The 19733-nt window shown below is 36.8% G+C and overlaps 1 protein-coding gene across 1 annotated transcript; it reads left to right on the top strand.

Annotated features, from left to right (window-relative positions):
* Positions 1-238: 238 nt before the first annotated feature.
* Positions 239-17812, top strand: LOC106139481 (gelsolin). Its single transcript, XM_013340937.2, has 13 exons — positions 239-299; positions 3851-3962; positions 6191-6271; positions 6822-6896; positions 7530-7722; positions 11366-11481; positions 11731-11908; positions 12479-12579; positions 13858-13974; positions 15318-15386; positions 15730-15792; positions 17007-17121; positions 17589-17812. The coding sequence occupies exons 2-12, from the start codon at positions 3852-3854 to the stop codon at positions 17106-17108; spliced, it is 1206 nt and encodes a 401-aa protein (XP_013196391.1). The 5' UTR covers positions 239-299; position 3851; the 3' UTR covers positions 17109-17121; positions 17589-17812.
* The last annotated feature ends 1921 nt before the right edge of the window (positions 17813-19733 follow it).

Here is a 19733-nt window from a genome sequence, read left to right as displayed (position 1 = left end):
TCCCTTAGTCGCCTTTTATGATATCGACATGCAAGAGCTAAAGGGAAAGAGTAAATTACAGATGAGAATTAACTGCTCATCTATAAATCTATAATTATTTATAAAGCGACACAATCTATGGTTTTAAAGATTACCTACCTAGGTATTTGTTTTTTTTTATTACAAACATAACCGGGCGGTACAACTAGCTGTTTACAAGCTGCGCACGAGTGACATTTGACCCACAGATCAAGTTTATAAAACCGTCCATTTCATGTCAGTAAGAAATCGCATTGAACGCGAGAGGTTGTGTTAATAATGTAAGTAATTTTTGTTTGTGATTTTTATCGTTTTATTTCGTTAGAAAAACTGCCAGTGTTCTAATGTTTTGAGTTTATAATCTGTGCTTATTATTTTTTCTTGTAAGTGACTAAGTTAGGTATATTTTTTTGTCTATAGTTTTTTCGTTTTAATTTCTTACCCAACTGCCATTACCTACCACGTTATTGTTATGTTGTAAAAGTATTACCTGTCTTATTTTTTCGATTCATATCTTATAAAGAGTGAAGTTATAATAAACTAGCTGTACCCGCAACTTCGTTCGCGTGGAATAGTTTTTTTGGGCATCATTGAAGCTCTCAAGGATGAATAATTTTCCCCGTTTTTTTTTCACATTTTCCATTATTTCTTCGCTCCTAATAGTTGTAGTGTGATGTTATATAGCCTAAAGCCTTCCTCGATAAATGGTCTATTCAACACAAAAAGCATTTTTCAAATCGAACCAGTAGTTCCTAAGATTAGCGCGTTCAAACAAACTCTCCAGTTTTATAATATTAGTATAGATATCATGTCAATGCATAAAGTCTTCCGCATCTGCCTGTTAGTGACCACGCAACGGATTTTGTGCAGTTTTCTCGTAAACTCATTCTAATAATGTACCGGTGTCACTAGTATCTTTATATTTAAAAAATGAATATCTAGAGTGCGTAATAATAAAATATTATTTACGTAGGTAGGTAGATTGGTTGGTAAAGATATTAAATTTAATTACAAATCAAATTATTATATGTACATACTTAGAAATAGCTTTGTCGAGGTTTCAAGAAGTTACTACTATTCTGGTCTGTGCGGGGTAGACAGAGCCAACAGTCTTAAAAAGACTGAAAGGCCACATTCAGCTGTTTGGCTTAAAAATAGAATTGATATTGAAATAGTGACAGGTTGCTAGCCTATCGCCTAAAAGAAGAATCCCAAGTTTTTAAGCCAAGCCCTTAGTCGCCTTTCGTTCTCCATCGATAGATTAAGAGTCACTAGGTACTTCTCTGATTTTCGATTTTTAAGACTGTTGGCTCTGTCTACCCCTCAGGGAGTAAATGTGTGAGTACCATTAATAATTCTGTGATATAAGGGCCATATTGTAGGCTCTAAACTTGTAAAATCTAACAAAACAAAACTTATTTATCAAACTGATCGGTCATAAGTTTATCAGAATTATGAATAAAGTCGTAACTTCTAACCGAGAGTGTAATAACAAGTTTAAAATTATCCATATATAGATATATGTTCCTTTAGTAATTATAAATGTGAAAGTGTGTTTGTTCGTCCGTCTATGACGTCGAAACCACTGGACCGATCGCCATTTTGCATACATATTTGCATACATTATTACGACGAAATTTTAAAACAAAGTCAAAAAAGCTTTTTTTTTTCAAAAAGACGTTTATCGAAAAAAAACAGAAATAAGAAGACGTATCCTATGACTTCTTCCGTAGTCCACATTTAAAATTTCGTCGTAATAATGTAACAGGCAGATATTTTAATTTTCAATAGAAACTTAAAGAAATTGAATATCTATACTAATATTATAAAGCTGAAGAGTTGATCAATTGTTTGTTTGTTTGTTTGAACGCGCTAATCTCAGGAACTACTGGTTCGAAATGAAAAATTATTTTTGTGTTGAATAGACCATTTATCGAGGAAGGCCTTAGGCTATATTACATCATGCTGCAACTATTAGGAGCGAAGAAATAATGAAAAATGTAAAAAATAAACGGGGAAATTTATTCACCCTAGAGGGTTTCAATAATGCCCAAAATAACTATTCTACGTGGACGAAGTTGCGAGCACAGCTAGTAAGTTATATACGAGTATCATATAAGGTAGTATAACAAAAACAATAAGGAACATTCACCTCTTGAATACTAAACATAAGGGCTCGTGCCGAATGTGGCCTTTGAAATAAATATTAAAACAAAAACATAAATCTATACTAATATTATAAAGTTGAAGAGTTTGTTTGTTTGAACGCGCTAATCTCAGGAACTACCGGTTCGAATTGAAAAATAACATAAATCTATACTAATATTATAAAGCTGACGAGTTTGTTTGTTTGTTTGAACGCGCTAATCTCAGGAACTACTGGTTCGAATTGAAAAATTCTTTTTGCGTTGAATAGACCATAAAATATGGAAAACGACATACGGTACTTCATCCCGGTAAAAACTTTAGTTCCCGTGGGATTTGCTAAAAAAACTTGTATTCTTTTGTAAGTGGCGCTAAATTCGCGCGGGCATAACTGCGTATAAAAAAAAATTTACAGTTCTAAATGAGTTTATTAATATTTTTCAAGTAGGTACAATCTCCACTCAGTTACATTATTGTTCTCACTTTTGATACGGATAGCCGTGTGGTTAACGGCACCATTAGAAAAAAAGAATAGCACCACTCCATCTCTTTCTATGGATATAGTAAAAGGCGACTAAGGGATAGGCTTTCAAACTTGGGATTCTTCTTTTAAACGAGAGGCTATCAACCTGTCACTATTTGAATCTCAATTCTATCATTAAGCCAAACAGCTGAACGAGGCCTATCAGTCTTTTTAAGACTGTTGGCTCTGTCTACCCCGCAAGGGATATAGACGTGATTATATGTATGTTTGATACGGATCAGACGATTGTCTGTAAACACCTTAAACTTACAAAATCACAATTACAAGGTAACTTAGTCACACAATGAGCAACCTAACCTTGATTCTGAACTAATATAAACGTTAGTTAAGTAGTGATACAGTTTACCTTGTTCATAAAAAAACAATGTTTTTCCTTCAATTAGAGTTCACGTACGCGCTGTTCGTGTTAAAACATAACAATTAATTTTGAATTCGTCTCGTTCCCATGGATGTCGTAAAAGGAGACTAAGGTGTAGATATCTATTTGTTTATTTAAAGGTAATAAGTATTTCATTTATATATTTAAATATAAAAGTGTGATCTTGAGAGTTTAATTACGATAGTAACAGGTTATTTTTTTATGAAATTTTAAATAAACATTAAAATTAATCCTTTGCGGGGTAGACATAGCCAACAGTCTTGAAATGACTGATCGGCCAAGTTCAGCTGTTCAACATTCTATCATTAAGCCAAACAGCTAAACGTGACCTTTCAGTTTTTCAAGGCTGTTGGCTCTGTCTACCCCGCAAGGGATATAGACGTGGTTATATGTACGTATGTTTTTAAGGTAAGAATAAGTAAAACAGAAGATAGGCATGTAAAACAATAAGTTTATTAAACATACATACATACATATAATCACGTCTATATCCCTTGCGGGGTAGACAGAGCCAACAGTCTTGAAAAGACTGATGGGCCACGTTCAGCTGTTTGGCTTTATGCTGGAATTGAGGTTCAAATAGTGACAGGTTGCTAGCCCATCGCCTAAATGAAGAATCCCATGTTTATAAGCCTATCCCTTAGTCGCCTTTTACGACATCCATGGGAACGAGATGGAGTGGTCCTATTCCTTTTCTTTTTTATTGGTGCCGGGAACCACACGGCACAGTTTATTAAACTCTTCTCTTTTTATTTCTGTCACAGCATGAAGTTACTGCATATCTTCTCTGTGTTGGCTCTGGTGACAGCCGCCTGTGCCAGAACCACATTCAACCAGCAACCGGTTTCGCCTGTCATCACATCACTCACTGATAAGGTGGGTTCTCCCCCCCCCCCCCCTGGCTTTAGTCCCGGTCGCATCCTCACCACTCTGGAGAGGAGCCCGGTGTATGCCTTTGACCGAGGATTGGGTGAGTCTTGTTTCACACGAAGCGACTCCCGTCTGACCTCCGCAACCTTTGCAGGTAAACTTGACCCGTATAGGATCCATGGTTACACATCCAGTTGCCTGAATGTGCAGGTTTCTCTCGCCGTAAGAACATCGTTTAGTATTCAAACTAATGTATTTATTATGTTGGTCGGAGAGGGAAGACCTAGACGAACGTATCTTGATCAAATTAAGGACGTCCTGGTAAAGGGTCAGGTCGAAAGTACCCGAAACCGCCGAGCTTGCATGAAGGGAGTTATGAATGTGGATGAAGCGAAGGAAGTATGCAGAGATCGTGGCAAGTGGAAAGAGGTAGTCTCTGCCTACCCCTTCGGGAAAGAGGCGTGATATATGTATGTATGTATGTATATAACTTCGAAAATAGCCATTGCTTCACCCACATTCATCACTCTTTTCGTATGAGCAAATAAATTTGGCAGAAAATTAGTTAATTTCCAATTAGATAGTAAGTCGAGTTTTTCAAATTCCCAATGGTTTCGTTAATTTGACCAATGAGAGTTAAGACATGCGTCGTCAACAATTAGCTGTGAAAAAGTTTACCTAGTCTTCAAAAGTAAAGCATAATTTGAATTTTGAACACTACTTTTCATCTTTTTCAGTAATTTAGAATAGATATATAGATAAGGCTGCTAAGAATATGACGTCACGCTATGAAAACGAAAAAAAATATATTTTACATACATACATACATATGATCACGTCTATATCCCTTGCGTGGTAAACAGAGCCAACAGTCTTGAAAAGACTGATTGGCCACGTTCAGCTATTTAGCTTAATGATAGAATTGAGATTCAAATAGTGACAGGTTGCTAACACATCGCCTTAAAAAAATCCCAAGTTTGTAAGCGTATCCCTTAGTCGCCTTTTACGACATCCAATGGGAAAGATATGGAGTGGTCCGTTTTTTTCCTAATGGTCCTGAAAACCTCACGGCAATTATAATTTTATCATATTATAAGTGAGATTTGATTGAAATGACAAGATTACCTACTATTTTCCTAGAGAAATCGAGTAGGTAATCTCTACCTCCAAATGTTTATCACCCCTGTCTCACTACACATTGGTCGATAATGAAAAGGTCACTAAAACCTTGACTCACCCATTTTACTATACATATATGTACATATCTGTTGTCATCCTATTACGAAATTGAGGGTTAAGCGGTCACTGTGCTATAAATATTTTATTTGATACTACGTTCATGATCGATTGTCTTATTATTTTCACATGATGACGTTTTTGCTATAAAGCATACTAGCATAGTGTAGTATAGTATAGAGCCGTGTGGTTCCCGGCAATCAATACAAAAAAGAAAAGGACCACTCCATCTCTTTCCCACGAATGTTAAAAGGTGAGTAAGAGATAGGCTTACAAACTTGGGATTTAGGCGATGGGTTAGCAACCTGTCACTATTTGAATCTCAGTTCTATCAGTAAGCTAAATAGTCAGCTATTTAGTGGTCATTCAGTCTTTTCAAGAGTGTTGGCTCTGTCTACCCCGCAAGGGAGATGGACGTGACAATATGTATGTTTGTATCATGCCTTGCCGTGTGGTTCCGAGCACTTATAATTGAAAGAATAAGAAGTTTGCATCACTCCATTTGTTTCTCATCGATTTGTAAACAGGGAATTAAACACATGCATCTAGGTAGTGTATCCTATATCTATGGTCGAGACATCTTTATATGTATATCTATGGTATTGATACATTAACTACCTAGCAGTAAAAAATATAGTATGTGCAAGATGCCTATCAAGGGAAAGCTTAATAATATACATGGGATAATTTTTTGGACGATGGGCTATCAATTCTTCTATCGACATCGACATTTCGATATCGATATATTTGATTATCTCAATGCCAACCACACGATGCTTTTCAAGCTGTAATCTTTTTGTATAATCCTGAAAATGTATTTTACAGTTAAATTTCGCAAAATTTTTAATCGAAACGTCTCAGAATCCTTTGATTTTAAAATAACCGTTCGTATCTAAACGAAATCGATTAAACCACGAATAAACAAAATGACATTTAATAATTAACTGTGACGTTTGCTGTCAAAAATTCATGTATTTTTGTTTTTTTTTTCTTTTCAGGATGCAAGGGCCAAGGCTTCCACTCATCCAGCATTTGCCAACGCTGGCAGGCAAGCCGGTGTTGAAGTGTGGAGAATCAAGGTAAATGTACTAGAATTCCTGGAACACAGCTATTGTGACAGTTTTCAGAAAAAAAGTAGGCTATGGCCACTCCTAAAAATCTCTAGTCAATCTGTGTTTAATAAGAATATATATCGGGAGGTGCCCCTCTCCAGAAGGGACGAGATGCAATAGAGACTTTATTTTTAACATTATATGATCAATATTTGGTAAAACGAACATTTCTGTTCTTTATTTTTCTTTATTCTTTATAATAAACTAGAGGCCGCCCGCGACTTCGGCCGCATGGAAACCCTATCAATCTCGCGGAAACTCCGGGATTAAATGTAGTCTATATTTTATTCTGGGTCTTCAGCTACCTAGATACCAAATTTCATCTTAATCGGTTTAGTAGTTTTTGCGTGAAAAAGTAACAAACATCCATACTGACATACTCACAAACTTTCGCATTTAAAATATTATCTAGTAGGAAAATGGCCTTGCATTATAACTATTATAAGTAATGCTAAATAATTTATACAGTCTTTAAATTTTACTAAGATGGATTGATTCAATTTCTTTATTTTTATAGGATTTCAATCCGGAGGTGGTATCACAGAAAGATGTCGGAAAATTGTACAAGGGTGACTCCTATATAGTGCTTAAGGTAAGATTAATATAAGGTACTAATTGGAAGACATAAAAAAAAAACAAAAAATAATCAATACATAATAATATATGTATATAATAATTTAATTAATCTAAAAGAAAACTTGTATTAACTTTCTACAAGAAAATTGTTGTGGAGTTAGCCTCGAAGTAAGTTCAAGACTTGTGTTACGAGATACTAACTCAACGCTAATATATTTTATAATAAATACTTATATAGTTAAACATCCAAGACCCAGGCTGATCAATAAAAGTTCTTTTCACATCATGCCCTGGCCGGGATTCGAACCCGGGACCTCTGGTGTCGCAGGCAAGCGTACTACCGCTGTGCCACAGAAGCCGTCCAACATACATACATACATATGGTCACGTCTATGTCCCTTGCGGGGTAGACAGAGCCAACAGTTTTGAAAAGACTGAATGACCACGTTCAGCTATTTGGCTTAATGATAGAATTGAGATTCAAATAGTGACAGGTTGCTAGCCCATCGCCTAAAAAAGAATCCCAAGTTTGTGAGCCTATCCCTTAGTCGCCTTTTACGACATCCATGGGAAAGAAATGGAGTGGTCCTATTCTTTTTTGTATTGGTGCCGACCGTGGTAACGATGGTAATAAGTTTTGGTTCTACAGACAACTGCTGACAATCGCAACAAGTTATCCTGGGACATATACTACTGGATCGGGAGTGAGTCTACCCAGGACGAGTCTGGAGCGGCCGCCATCTTGACTGTGGGTCTAGATGACAAGTTCAGCGGCGCTGCTGTCCAGCATAGAGAGGTTCTGGGCCAGGAGAGCCAGCAGTTCAAGGAGCTGTTCCCTTCAGGTCCGTTTTCGTCTATACTAATATTGTAAAGCTGATGAGTTTGTTTGTTTGTTTGTTTGTTTGAACGCGCTAATCTCAGGAACTATTGGTTCGAATTGAAAAATTATTTTTGTGTTGAATAGACCTTTTATCGAGGAAGGCTTTAGGCTGTATAATATCACGCTGCAACTATTAGGAGCGAAGAAATAATGGAAGATGTGAAAAAAAAAACGGGTACAATTATTGACTGACTTTAACTGACTTATTGTATGTATGTATGTATGTTTGTGATCCATTTTGAGAGCTTCATGATGCCCAAAATAACTATTCCACGCGGACGAAGTCGCGGGCACAGCTATTAGGCATATAGACGTAATTATACATATGTATGTATATACCATGTCTATGAGATTGTGAAATGTCTAGACGTCTGTCTGTCTGGACCTTGATCAAATCGAAGGCATGGTAAAAAGTCAGGTCGTGAGAACAATACATCGACCACGTTGCATAAAGAGATTTTATGTGGATGTAGCGCAAAAAGTTGTAGTTCTGATTCTTTATAACCGACCTAAAAGAAGGAGGAGGTTCTCAATTCGATCGTGTTTTTTTTTTTCAAGAAAAACGACAATTTACAATAACTGACTTATTGTATGTATGTACATTCAGTCAGAAAAGTATCGGGAATGGATTATTTATTTATGGTTCCAAATTCAAATTTTTGTTTTTTTTGTTGTTGTTAGATTGGCACAACTGTTTTCCATTTTGGCGCGGAGTTTGAGTTGCATCTGTTGTTTACATTAAATACAGTGCTATTTTTAGTTATATCATATCTAGTGTGTATTGCTAATTTCATAATGGATAAAAACATCGAACAAAGAGTTTGTCTTAAATTTTGCATTGCCAATGGAATATCGTGTTCGGAGTCACTGAAAATGTTACAGAAGGCTTACGGTGAATCGACTTTATCAAAAACTCGTGCTTATGAGTGGTACAAAGCGTTCAAAAGCGGTCGAGATGTGATGGAAGATTTGCCTCGCTCTGGTAGGCCATCAACGTCTGCAACTGAAGTTAACATCGCAAAAGTGAAGGAAATAGTGACTGAAAATCCTCATTCAACTTTGAGAGAGATAGCCACCGAACTTTCTGTATCTCACGAGTCGATCCGTACCATTTTAACTAATAATTTGGGTATGAAACATGTTGCCGCTCGGCTAGTCCCAAAAGACCTGAATTTTTTTCAAAAACTCAATCGCATGAGAGTCGCTGAGGACATGCTAGAACGAGTCAATTCCGACCCAACATTCATGAAACGCATTGTTACTGGTGACGAGACGTGGGTTTACGAGTTTGACATGCAAACTAGTCAACAAGCTTCGGAGTGGCGCCTTCCAACTGAACCGAAACCGAAAAAACCACGCCAAAGTCGTTCAAAAGTCAAAGTCATGTTGACTGTTTTCTTTGACTATCACGGTGTTGTGCACTCGGAATTCTTGCCGGAAGGTCAAACGGTAAATAAGGAATATTATTTGAGTGTTATGCGGCGTTTAAGAGAGCAAATCCGACGAAAAAGGCCAGATTTGTGGAAAGAAAATTCTTGGATTTTGCACCATGATAATGCACCTTCGCACAAGGCCATCATTGTGAACGAATTTTTAACCAAACACTCAACAAATACCATCGAGCAACCACCATATTCACCAGATATGGCTCCAGCCGACTTTTTTCTTTTTCCTAAACTCAAATTACCACTTCGTGGCACCCGTTTTCAATCGGTAGAAGACATAAAAGAGAATTCGCGGCGAGAACTGACCTCAATTCCGGAAACAGCGTTTAAAAAATGTTTTGATGATTGGATTATTCGTTGGCGTAAGTGTATCGTTTCTAAAGGAGCATATTTTAAAGGTGATAAAATAAATTTGGATGAATAACAAACAGTTTGTGTATTATTGATCTTTTCCCGCTACTTTCTTGACAGAGTAGTATGTATGTTTGTGATCTATTTTCCTTAACAGATGACTAAAGTAGGAAACAAACAAGTCATTAGCACAATTACCGCCAAGTGATTAATTGACCGCTGTATTAGGCCTGCGTACCTATATATATTGTACGTACAAGTATGTGAATCATTTGTTGAATCATTGAAGTTCGTATCTAGTGACGCAGATGGGGTAGCTATTTTTACCTTTCACTACCCAAAGGTTGGCTGGAAGAGATTGCTTAGCGATAAGTCTGTCTTTGCTCAACATATTCATAATGTATGTTTCTGAATCTAATAATTTAAAGATAAATATGGACATATTTAAGTATGTGATTTTATGTATGTATGTATGTATGTATATTTAAGTATATTTAAATTATTAGAGTTCAACCAATTTATAATACCTTCAAAGGAGTTGTTTATTTCATTTTGTAAGGTTGTGTTATCCCTTCCAGTAAAAATAACGGTACTATCATCAGCAAATAATACTACTTGATGATTTACTTTTTTTGGAAAATTACTTATGTAGATAAGAAACAGCAATGGTCCCAGGATACTACCTTGAGGGACTCCGCAATTTATTTATTTATTTTTTATTTTCTCCTCAATAATTTATACAAAATACAGTTGACAAAATATACAGTTCACAAGTCTAGTAGATAGTAAACAAACAATTGTGGAGAACTGGTGCCCATGCTAGGCTCCTGAGGATCCTGTATTACGGGTCACCAGGTCTCTCCCAATATTCAATGTACAAAAAGAAAAAGAAAAACTTATCTTTATTAAACACAAAAGATAGAAAAATCCAAAACTAATATACTAAGTAGAAGGTGGAGTGTAGATTGAGTGTAGCGCAGTGTATTAAATCGCAAGTTAATTACACCCTTAGATATATATATGTAAATATTAGTAGATTACACTTCGAGTTCGCTTAGTTGGCCATCGCATACAAGGCAATATCTAAGCAATGAAGGGTTAGAGTCTTGGACATGTACTTTTTTCTACTATTATTTGTTTTCTATTTTCTAAGTATGATTTTAGAAGACCATAGGCCTTTCTCCAAATGCCGTATGCCTGAAGTTTAAGTAAAAGAATATTACTTATGGTCAACACAATCAAAAGCATTTGAGAGATCCATGTGCATTGCACAAACGGATTTAATTGCATCTAAGTTAGTGAGCTCAGTGTTTAAAAAAGTGTAAATTGCTTCATTTATTGTTCTATTTTTTTCTTTCTCTGCTTGCTCTTTGCAGAGTAATTTATATTTCTCTAGATAGTCATATTTCTATGTAAAACCTTTTCAAAAATCTTTGCCAATACACCTAGGTATTAGAGCAATCGGTCTATAGCTGGACATATATTTACGGTAATTTTTCTTAAAAACGGGGACTATAACAGATGTTTTCAATCTATCTGGAAACATCCCCTCCCATATACAAAAATGTATAATATGGCTTAATACGGGGCTGATAACGTCTGATGTACATTTTAATATTATAATCACGTCTATATCTCTTGCGAACTAAACGGAGCCAAAAGTCTTGAAGAGATAGGCCACGTTCAGCTGTTTGGCTTAGTGATAGAATTGAGATTCAAATAGTGACAGGCTGCTAGCCCATCGCCTAAAAGAAGAATCCCAAGTTTATAAGCCTAAAGGGGGATTGTAATTAAAATCCTCTTTTGCAGGTATCCAATATCAGAGTGGAGGATATGCCACAGGATTCAAACACGTCACTACAAACGCCGGGGCTGAAAAGCGATTGATCCAGGTGAAAGGCAAGAGGAATGTCAGAGTGCGTCAGGTAAACATAACATAACAAAAAATACATACATACATATGTTCACGTATATATCCCTTGTGGGGTAGACAGAGCCAAAAGTCTTGAAAAGACTGAATGGCCACGTTCAGCTATTTGAATCTCAATTCTATCATTAAGCCAAACAGCTGAACGTGGCCTATCAGTATTTTCAAGACTGTTGTCTCTGTCTACCCCGCTAGAGATATAGACGTGATTATATGTATGTATTGATTATTTTTTAATTGTTTCAAGGTCGACCCCCAAATCTCGTCTATGAACAGAGGCGATTGCTTCATCTTGGATGTTCAACACGACATTTACGTGTACGTGGGTGAGAAGGCGAGGAATGTGGAGAAACTGAAGGCCACCTCCGTGGCGAACCAGATCAGGGACCAGGATCATAATGGACGGGGCAAGGTGGAGATTGTGGGTAAGACCGCGCAGGGGGTTTTACGGAGACTTATAAACATGGGATTGTAGGAAGTATACTTAGTTATTAAAGTTAGTTATTAAAGTTAGTTATTAAAGTTAGTTATTCCTACAGAAGAAAGAAGGAGAAAAGAGGAGAAAATAATCAGTATAAAATGTCTATATTATTCAACGTTTATCTTAAGAACATTTTACAATAAAAATTATTTTTGACATATTTCTAATAAACAACATCATGGCAACAGTTGCTATGGCGTATACCAAGAAGGTTGCCTACAGAGTTCTTCGTATAGGCGATGGGCTAGCAACCTGTCACTATTTGAATCTCAATTCTATCATTGAGCTCGACAGCTGAACGTCAGTCTGTCAGTCTTTCAAGACTGCTGGCTCTGTCTACCCCGCAAGGGTACATTCGTCAAGGTCTACCCACTACACGGTTCTCATTAACGCTCTCTTTGTTTATTTACTTAGTGACAGGTTGCTGGCCCATCGCCTACAAAAATAATCCCAAATTTATAAACCCTTCAATACAACCTTGGCAGAAAAGTAGCTGAAATTTATTTATTTTCAGATCAATACTCGAGCGAAGTGGATGTACAGAAATTCTTCACGGCCCTCGGCTCTGGAGCGAGGAACATGGTGCCCGAAGAGAGTGCTGGTGGAGATGACCAGGTCAGACTCTCACTTCATTCTCCCCCCTGGCTTTAGACCCGGTTGCATCCTCACCACTCCGGAGAGTAGCCCGGGGTATGCTTTTAACAAAAAAAAAAGAAATGTACAAAAGGCGGACTTAATGCCGTTAAGCATTCTCTACCAGACGAACGTATCTTGATCAAATTAAGAACGTCCTGGCAAAGGGTCAGGTCAAGAGTACCCGAAACCGCCGAGCTTGCATGAAGAGAGTTATGAATGTGGATGAAGCGAAGGAAGTATGCAGAGATCGTGGCAAGTGGAAAGAGGTAGTCTCTGCCTACCCCTCCGGGAAAGAGGCGTGAGTTTATGTATTTATGTATTCTCTACCAGTCTACCAGCTGACCAAACAGAAAATCTTTAAGTTGGTGGTAGGTATACGACATAAAATTGCTGGATATGGTATATAAGTATATAACATATAAAATAAATAATTATTTCTAATTCGACATTTCCGTGCGGCTCCCGGCACCAATAAAAAAAAGAATACCACCACTCCATTTCGTTCCTATGGATGTCGTAAAAGGCGACTAAGGTATAACCTTATAAACTTGGAATTCCTCTTTCAGGCGATAGGCCAGCAACCTGTCACTATTTGAATCTTTATTCTATCGTTGCGCCTAACAGCTGAACGTGGCATATCAGTCTTTTCGAGACTGTTGGCTCTGGCTCCCCCCGCAAGGGATATAGACGTGATTATATAATGTAGTAATTTGACAGATATAATATAATTATAGTAAAACCAGCATCACCCACGTACACACACAACATACTCGTACACATTCATTTCTCTTTTTCACTAATGCTGATTCCTGACTGCTTAAAAAATGTTGTATATTAGTTTAATTTTATCATAAAAATCTCAATTTGTTTTTTTTTCTATCGTTTACGGTATAATGTAACTGACAATCCGAAGAAGCCCGACTCCCACACCACAGGGAAACCTTTAATGGGAACTAGTATCACAAACTTTTGTAAACTCATACTGAATAAACGATATTATAGTGTATATTATGTATCTTGTATGTATTTACGCATTTTTTTTGTAATGTATGTATTTTGTCAGTATGCATGTGCACTTTATCGCACCACCAACTTAGTTTTTTCTGTTTGGTCAGCTGGTGACTGGTAGAGAATGCCAAACGGCTAAAAGTCCGCCTTTTGTACATTTTTGTTTTTGTGCAATAAAGTTTAAAATAAATAAATAAATATTTGTATGTATATACCTACGTATGTATGTAACTCAACATTTCTCCACAGGCATTCGAGAGGAGCGAGGAACAGAACGTGGCTCTGTCCGAGGTTTCAGACAGCAGAGGCAAGGTTCAGGTCACGGCGCTCCCGAAACCTTTCAAGCAGGAACAGCTCAAACCGCAGGTGAGTTAATAATACATACATACATATGTACATAAAATCACGCCTCTTTCCCGGAGAGGTAGGCAGAGACTACCTGTTTCCACTTGCCACTTAATAATAATTTGATATATCTACGTCTTCATTATTACAAGGATATTTAAAAACGTTAAAAGAAAAATATCGGTCCATATTTCAGAAAGTACGAAAAAAAATAAAAGTATCATAATCCACGATCCTAAATACGTCATATCACCCCGGCCGGCGACGCGTAAGATCCAGAGGTCAACGACAATTCATTCAGCTGAGCGATCTCGACAACTCTGTACTTTACTTGATCTTGATACTAGAAAAATAATTTATTTTTCAGACATTTATTTACATGTTTAGTTTTAATTTCTTTTTGTAGTATTGGTCTATAAAAAAGCGTGTGACGTAGATGTGAAAATGATGACGTTAAATTTATTATATATATATATATTACCCTGTATATGTATATATAGATGTCCGCGATTATGTCACCCTGTATATATATATATATATATACAGGGTGACATTTAAAACAACTGCATCCTTTTAAACATAGACTATACCCATGCTTCTGAGCCGTGTGAGCCTATTTTTATATAAATTTAACGTCATCATTTTCACATTATATATATATATATGTTACAGTTAAAACTAGTTTTTAGATAGAACGCGTTTTCCCTAGTTAGAACTAGTTTTTACTAAATGCCTTTGTTAAAACTAGAATTAACTAATGCTCAAAATTAAATATCAGTTAAAACTAGTTCTTACTAGACAACACGCGTTTTTCCAAGGAGAGCCAGTTAAAACTGTTCCAGTTAAAATTATATTGCAGGTATGTAACTATGTATTACTTAATTGTTTTAACAAAAAATTATATCGCGATTAGATAAAATATGACTATTTTAATTTGATTTTCAGGTCAGAATTCAACAAGTGCAAAGAAAAATTTACCTTTGAGAACTGTTGCTAAGGAAGCAGCCATAGGAACAGGCCAAGGATTTATGCGCTGCGTATGCAAAAAGGATGATGTCAAAAAGGTGTCTCTGCAAGAAAAATGGTTGCCTTTGTAACTCAAAGTGCCACGATAGTTTGTCTTGTAATAACAAGTAGATCCTCATCATTTTTATAACTAGGGAAAACGCGTTCTATCTAAAAACTAGTTTTAACTGTAACATATATATATTTTAATAGATGTCCGCGATTAACTCGCGTCTCTTTGAACCGATTTTGGTGTGGTTTTCATGAAATTGTTTGCTACACTAAGGAGAAGGTTTCAGAAATTAACCTACTATAAAAAAGGAGGTTATTGATTGATTGGAGTATTATTATTTTTTCAGGAATGCTACATTCTGGACACAGTCAGCGGTAGCATATACGTCTGGATAGGAAAGCAGGCTACGGACAAGGTGAGAATAAATATGTATATTTTATCATCAAAGTAGTTATAATGTGCCGTGTGGTTCCCGGCACCACTACAAAAAACAAGAGGACCACTCCATCTCTTTCCCATGGATGTTGTAAAAGGCGACTAAGGGATAGGCTTATAAACTTGAGATTCTTTTTAGGCGATGGGCTAGCAATCTGTCACCTATTTTGAATTTCAATTCTATCATTAAGCCAAACAGCTGAACGTGGCCTATTAGTATTTTCAAGAATGTTGGTTCTGTCTACCCCGCATGGGATATAGGCGTGATTATATGTATGGTGATTATATGTCCTATGTATGTATATTTTTTTTTTATTTTTCAGGAAAAGACAGAGGCTATGAATAAAGCTCAACAGATTTTCACATCTAAAAATTATCCAGCTTGGGTAAGTATTTTTTTTTTTGTAAAAAAACCATTGAGTTTCCAAAAAGTTTAGCGACAGTTTCAAATCAAACTATATCTACTTATTAATAAGGCCGCCTTTTGTTAGTGGATTACTATAACAAACATAAGTTTAGGATAAAATTGTAATAAGTAAGATATGATATGTATGTAGGTAGGTACCCGTAATCGTCGAATATGCATGAAAAGAGTAATGAGTGTAGATGAAGCGGGTCTGTAAGGATCGTAGCAAGTGGAATTCCATAGTCTCTGCCTACCCCAATGGGAAACAGACATGATGGTATGTATGTATGTGATATGTAAATATAAACACCCTCGACAGACCACATAAATGGTACCTATTTATTTATCTAAGTATCTCACAGATGCAAAAACATTACATCTATCTTATAAACATGATGACATGACTGAAAAAATTAATTATTTTTGTATTCAACTTGAATGTTAGTGTTTTTATTTTCGTTTTGTTTTTATAATACTAATATTATAAAGCTGAAGAGGTTGTTTGTTTGTTTGTTTGAACTCGCTAATCGCAGGAACTACTGGTCCGAATTGAAAAATTCTTTTTGTGTTGAATAGACCGTTTATCGAGGAAGGCTTAAGGCTATATTATAACATCACGCTGCAACTATTAGAAGCAAAGAAATAATGGAAAATGTGGAAAAAAAAGAACGGGGAAAATTATTCATCCTTGAGGGCTTCAATGATGCCCAAAATAACTATTCCACGCGGACGAAGCCGCGGGCGCAGCTAGTTTATTTATACATACATACATACATAAAATCACGCCTCTTTCCCGGGTAGGGGTAGGCAGAGACTACCTCTTTTCACTTGCCACGATCTCTGCATACTTCCTTCGCATCATCCACGTTCATAACTCTCTTCATGTCACAAGTATATTTTATTTATTTGACGGCCTCTGTGGTGCAGCGGTAGTATGCTTGTCTGTGACATCGGAGGTTTCGGATTCGAATCCCGGCCAGGGCATGACGAGAAAAGAACTTTTTCTGATTGGTCTGGGGTCTTGGATGTTTATCTACATAAGTATTTATTATAAAATATAGTATCGTTGAGTTAGTATCTCGTAACACAAGTCTCGAACTTACTTCGAGGCTAACTCAATCAGTGTAATTTGTCCCGTATATATTTATTATTATTTATATTGTATTTAAAATTTAATCAGTCTCATATTCTCAGGTGAAAGTTACGAGAGTCCTTCAAGGCACGGAGCCGGCTGTGTTCAAGCAGTACTTCTTCACGTGGAGAGACAATGCCATGCCTCACAATAGAGTCATTTAGAGATGAGAGGAGAGTGAGTATGATCCCAAATGAGATATTACGAACTATATTTTATACCCGTCTTAGCTTCGCCCCGAGCGAATTTAACGCCGCCTACAATATAATGCAGTACCTACATCGATACATATAATAAAACAGTAAAAAGTCTCTGCCTACCCCTCCGGGAAAGAGGCGTGATTTTATGTATGTATGTATGTAAACAGTAAAAATATTTTGTCTGTACATTTAGTATTTTTGACTGAAATGGATAGAGGGACACTTTGAATGAATAAAAGAAAGCAAAAATATTTTGTTTTAATTTCTTGTCTATCTGTCTGTCTGTCTGTATGTATGATCATGATTATCTCCGAAAGTACTGAACCAATTTACTTAAAACTTTCACCGATTGCTTTGTTTTAACTCAGAAAAACATTACAAGTTTGTTTCATCAAAATAGGTTCACTAAAAAATAAGAAACTAAACATTTTTTTTTATTTTCAGGGTTTACTCGGACTTCCTACGCCTAACGGAAGACTTAAAAATACTCAAAATTAACAATCATTTTATGCGAATAGAAAATGTGATGTGACCAATTTGTAATTTATTTCATTTAGTGAACAATAAATCATTTACTTACTTACTGACTAATCAATGTTAAGAAATCAAAATAAATACGCATAATATTAATAGATATTTATAGATAATTTTATAATGCAACTCGTGTATGAACGTTAAGAAATAGATAATAAAATGTATAACTTTCACATTTCGTTTTTCGATCCCTTAATGTGAGAAGAAATTCTAAATGTTCCCTTAGTTTACTTCTTCTTCCTCCTGGCGGTTTAAGTCCCTATTAGGTACCCTCACCTATCTGGAAGTCTATCGGAAGACCTCAACTAGTGCCGTGTGGTTCCCGGCACCAATACAAAAAAGAATAGGACCACTCTATCTCTTTCCCATGGATGTCGTAAAAGGCGACTAAGGGATAGGCTTACAAACTTGGGATTCTTTTCTAGGCGATGGGCTAGCGACCTGTCACTATTTGAATCTCAATTCTATCATTGAGCTTAACAGCTGAACGAGGCCTATCACACTTTTCAAAACTGTTGGCTCTGTCTACTTTATGTTGTATTGCATACATACATACATACATACAGTCACGTCTACATCTCTTGCGGGGTAGACAGAGCCAACAGCATTGAAAAACTAATAATAGGCCACGCTCAACCATCTGGCTTAAAGAAAGAATTGAGATTCAAATAGTGACAGGTTGCTAGCCCATGTTGTAGGTATTGTACATACATATAGTCACGTCTATATCCTTTGCGGGGTAGACAGAGCCAACAGTCTTGAAAAGACTGAATGGCCACGTTCAGCAATCTGGCTTAAAGAAAGAATTGAGATTCAAATAGTGACAGGTTGCTAGCGCATGTTGTAGGTATTGTACATACATATGGTCACGTCCATATCCCTTGCGGGGTAGACAAAGCCAACAGTCTTGAAAAGACTGAATGGCCACGTTCAGCTATTTGGCTTAATGATAGAATTGAGATTGTAGGTATTGTATGATAAAAAAATATGATTATATAGGATCTTTGTTTGTTGTTTCGATGTGACCTTTAATTGTCTCTGAAACGGGAAAAAACACGAGATGAATCAAGGTGAATGACCAATTAAACGACACGCTATCTGTTTGTTATTGTCTGGGTCTTACTTATGAAGAAAAATCCATAGTAAGTAGTACTTCTTCCTCCTGGCTTTAGTCCCGGTTGCATCCTCACCACTCCGGAGAGGAGCCCGGGGTACGCCTTTGACCATGGATCCTGGATTGGGTGAGTCAGGTTTTTACACGAAACGACTCCCGACTGGCCTCCGCAACCTTTGCAGGTAAACCTCACCCGAATTGGATCCGTGGTTGCACATCCAGTTGCCTGAATGTGCAGGTTTCCTCACGATGTTTTCCCTCACCGTAAGAGCACCGGTTAGTATTACACACATACATACATATATGTATGGTAGGTCACGTCTATATCCCTTGCGGGGTAGACAGAGGCAACAGTCTCGAATAGACTGAATGGCCACGTTCAGCTATTTGGCCTAATGATAGAATTGAGATTCAAATAGTGACAGGTTGCTAGCCCATCGTCTAAAAAAGAATCCCATGTTTATAAGCCTATCCCTAAGTCGCCTTTTACGACATCCATGGGAAAGAGATGGAGTGGTGCTATTCTTTTTTGTTTTAGTGCCGGGAACCACACGGCACGGTTAGTATTAAAACAAACTAATATACATGACTTTAAAAATAGTCATTGGTACATGGCCGAGGTGGGATTTGAACCTGTGCCTTTCTGCGAATCACGCATTTTAACCAGGCACCTTACCGATGCCGTGTGGTTCCCGGCACCAATACAAAAAAGAATAGGACCACTCCATCTCTTTCCCATGGATGTCGTAAAAGGCGACTAAGGGATAGGCTTAGAAACTTGGGATTCTTTTTAGGCGATGGGCCAGCAACCTATCACTAGTTGAATCTCAATTCTATCATTAAGCCAAATAGCTGAACGTGGCCATTTAGTCTTTCAAGACTGTTGGCTCTGTCTACCCCGCATGGGATATAGACGTGACCATATGTATGTATGTATGTAC

The sequence above is a fragment of the Amyelois transitella genome, chromosome 28 (genome assembly GCF_032362555.1).
Source record: "Amyelois transitella isolate CPQ chromosome 28, ilAmyTran1.1, whole genome shotgun sequence".
Taxonomy (NCBI): Eukaryota; Metazoa; Arthropoda; class Insecta; order Lepidoptera; family Pyralidae; genus Amyelois; species Amyelois transitella.
Note: the sequence above shows the minus strand (reverse complement) of the source record. Positions and strands in the feature narration are given on the sequence as shown.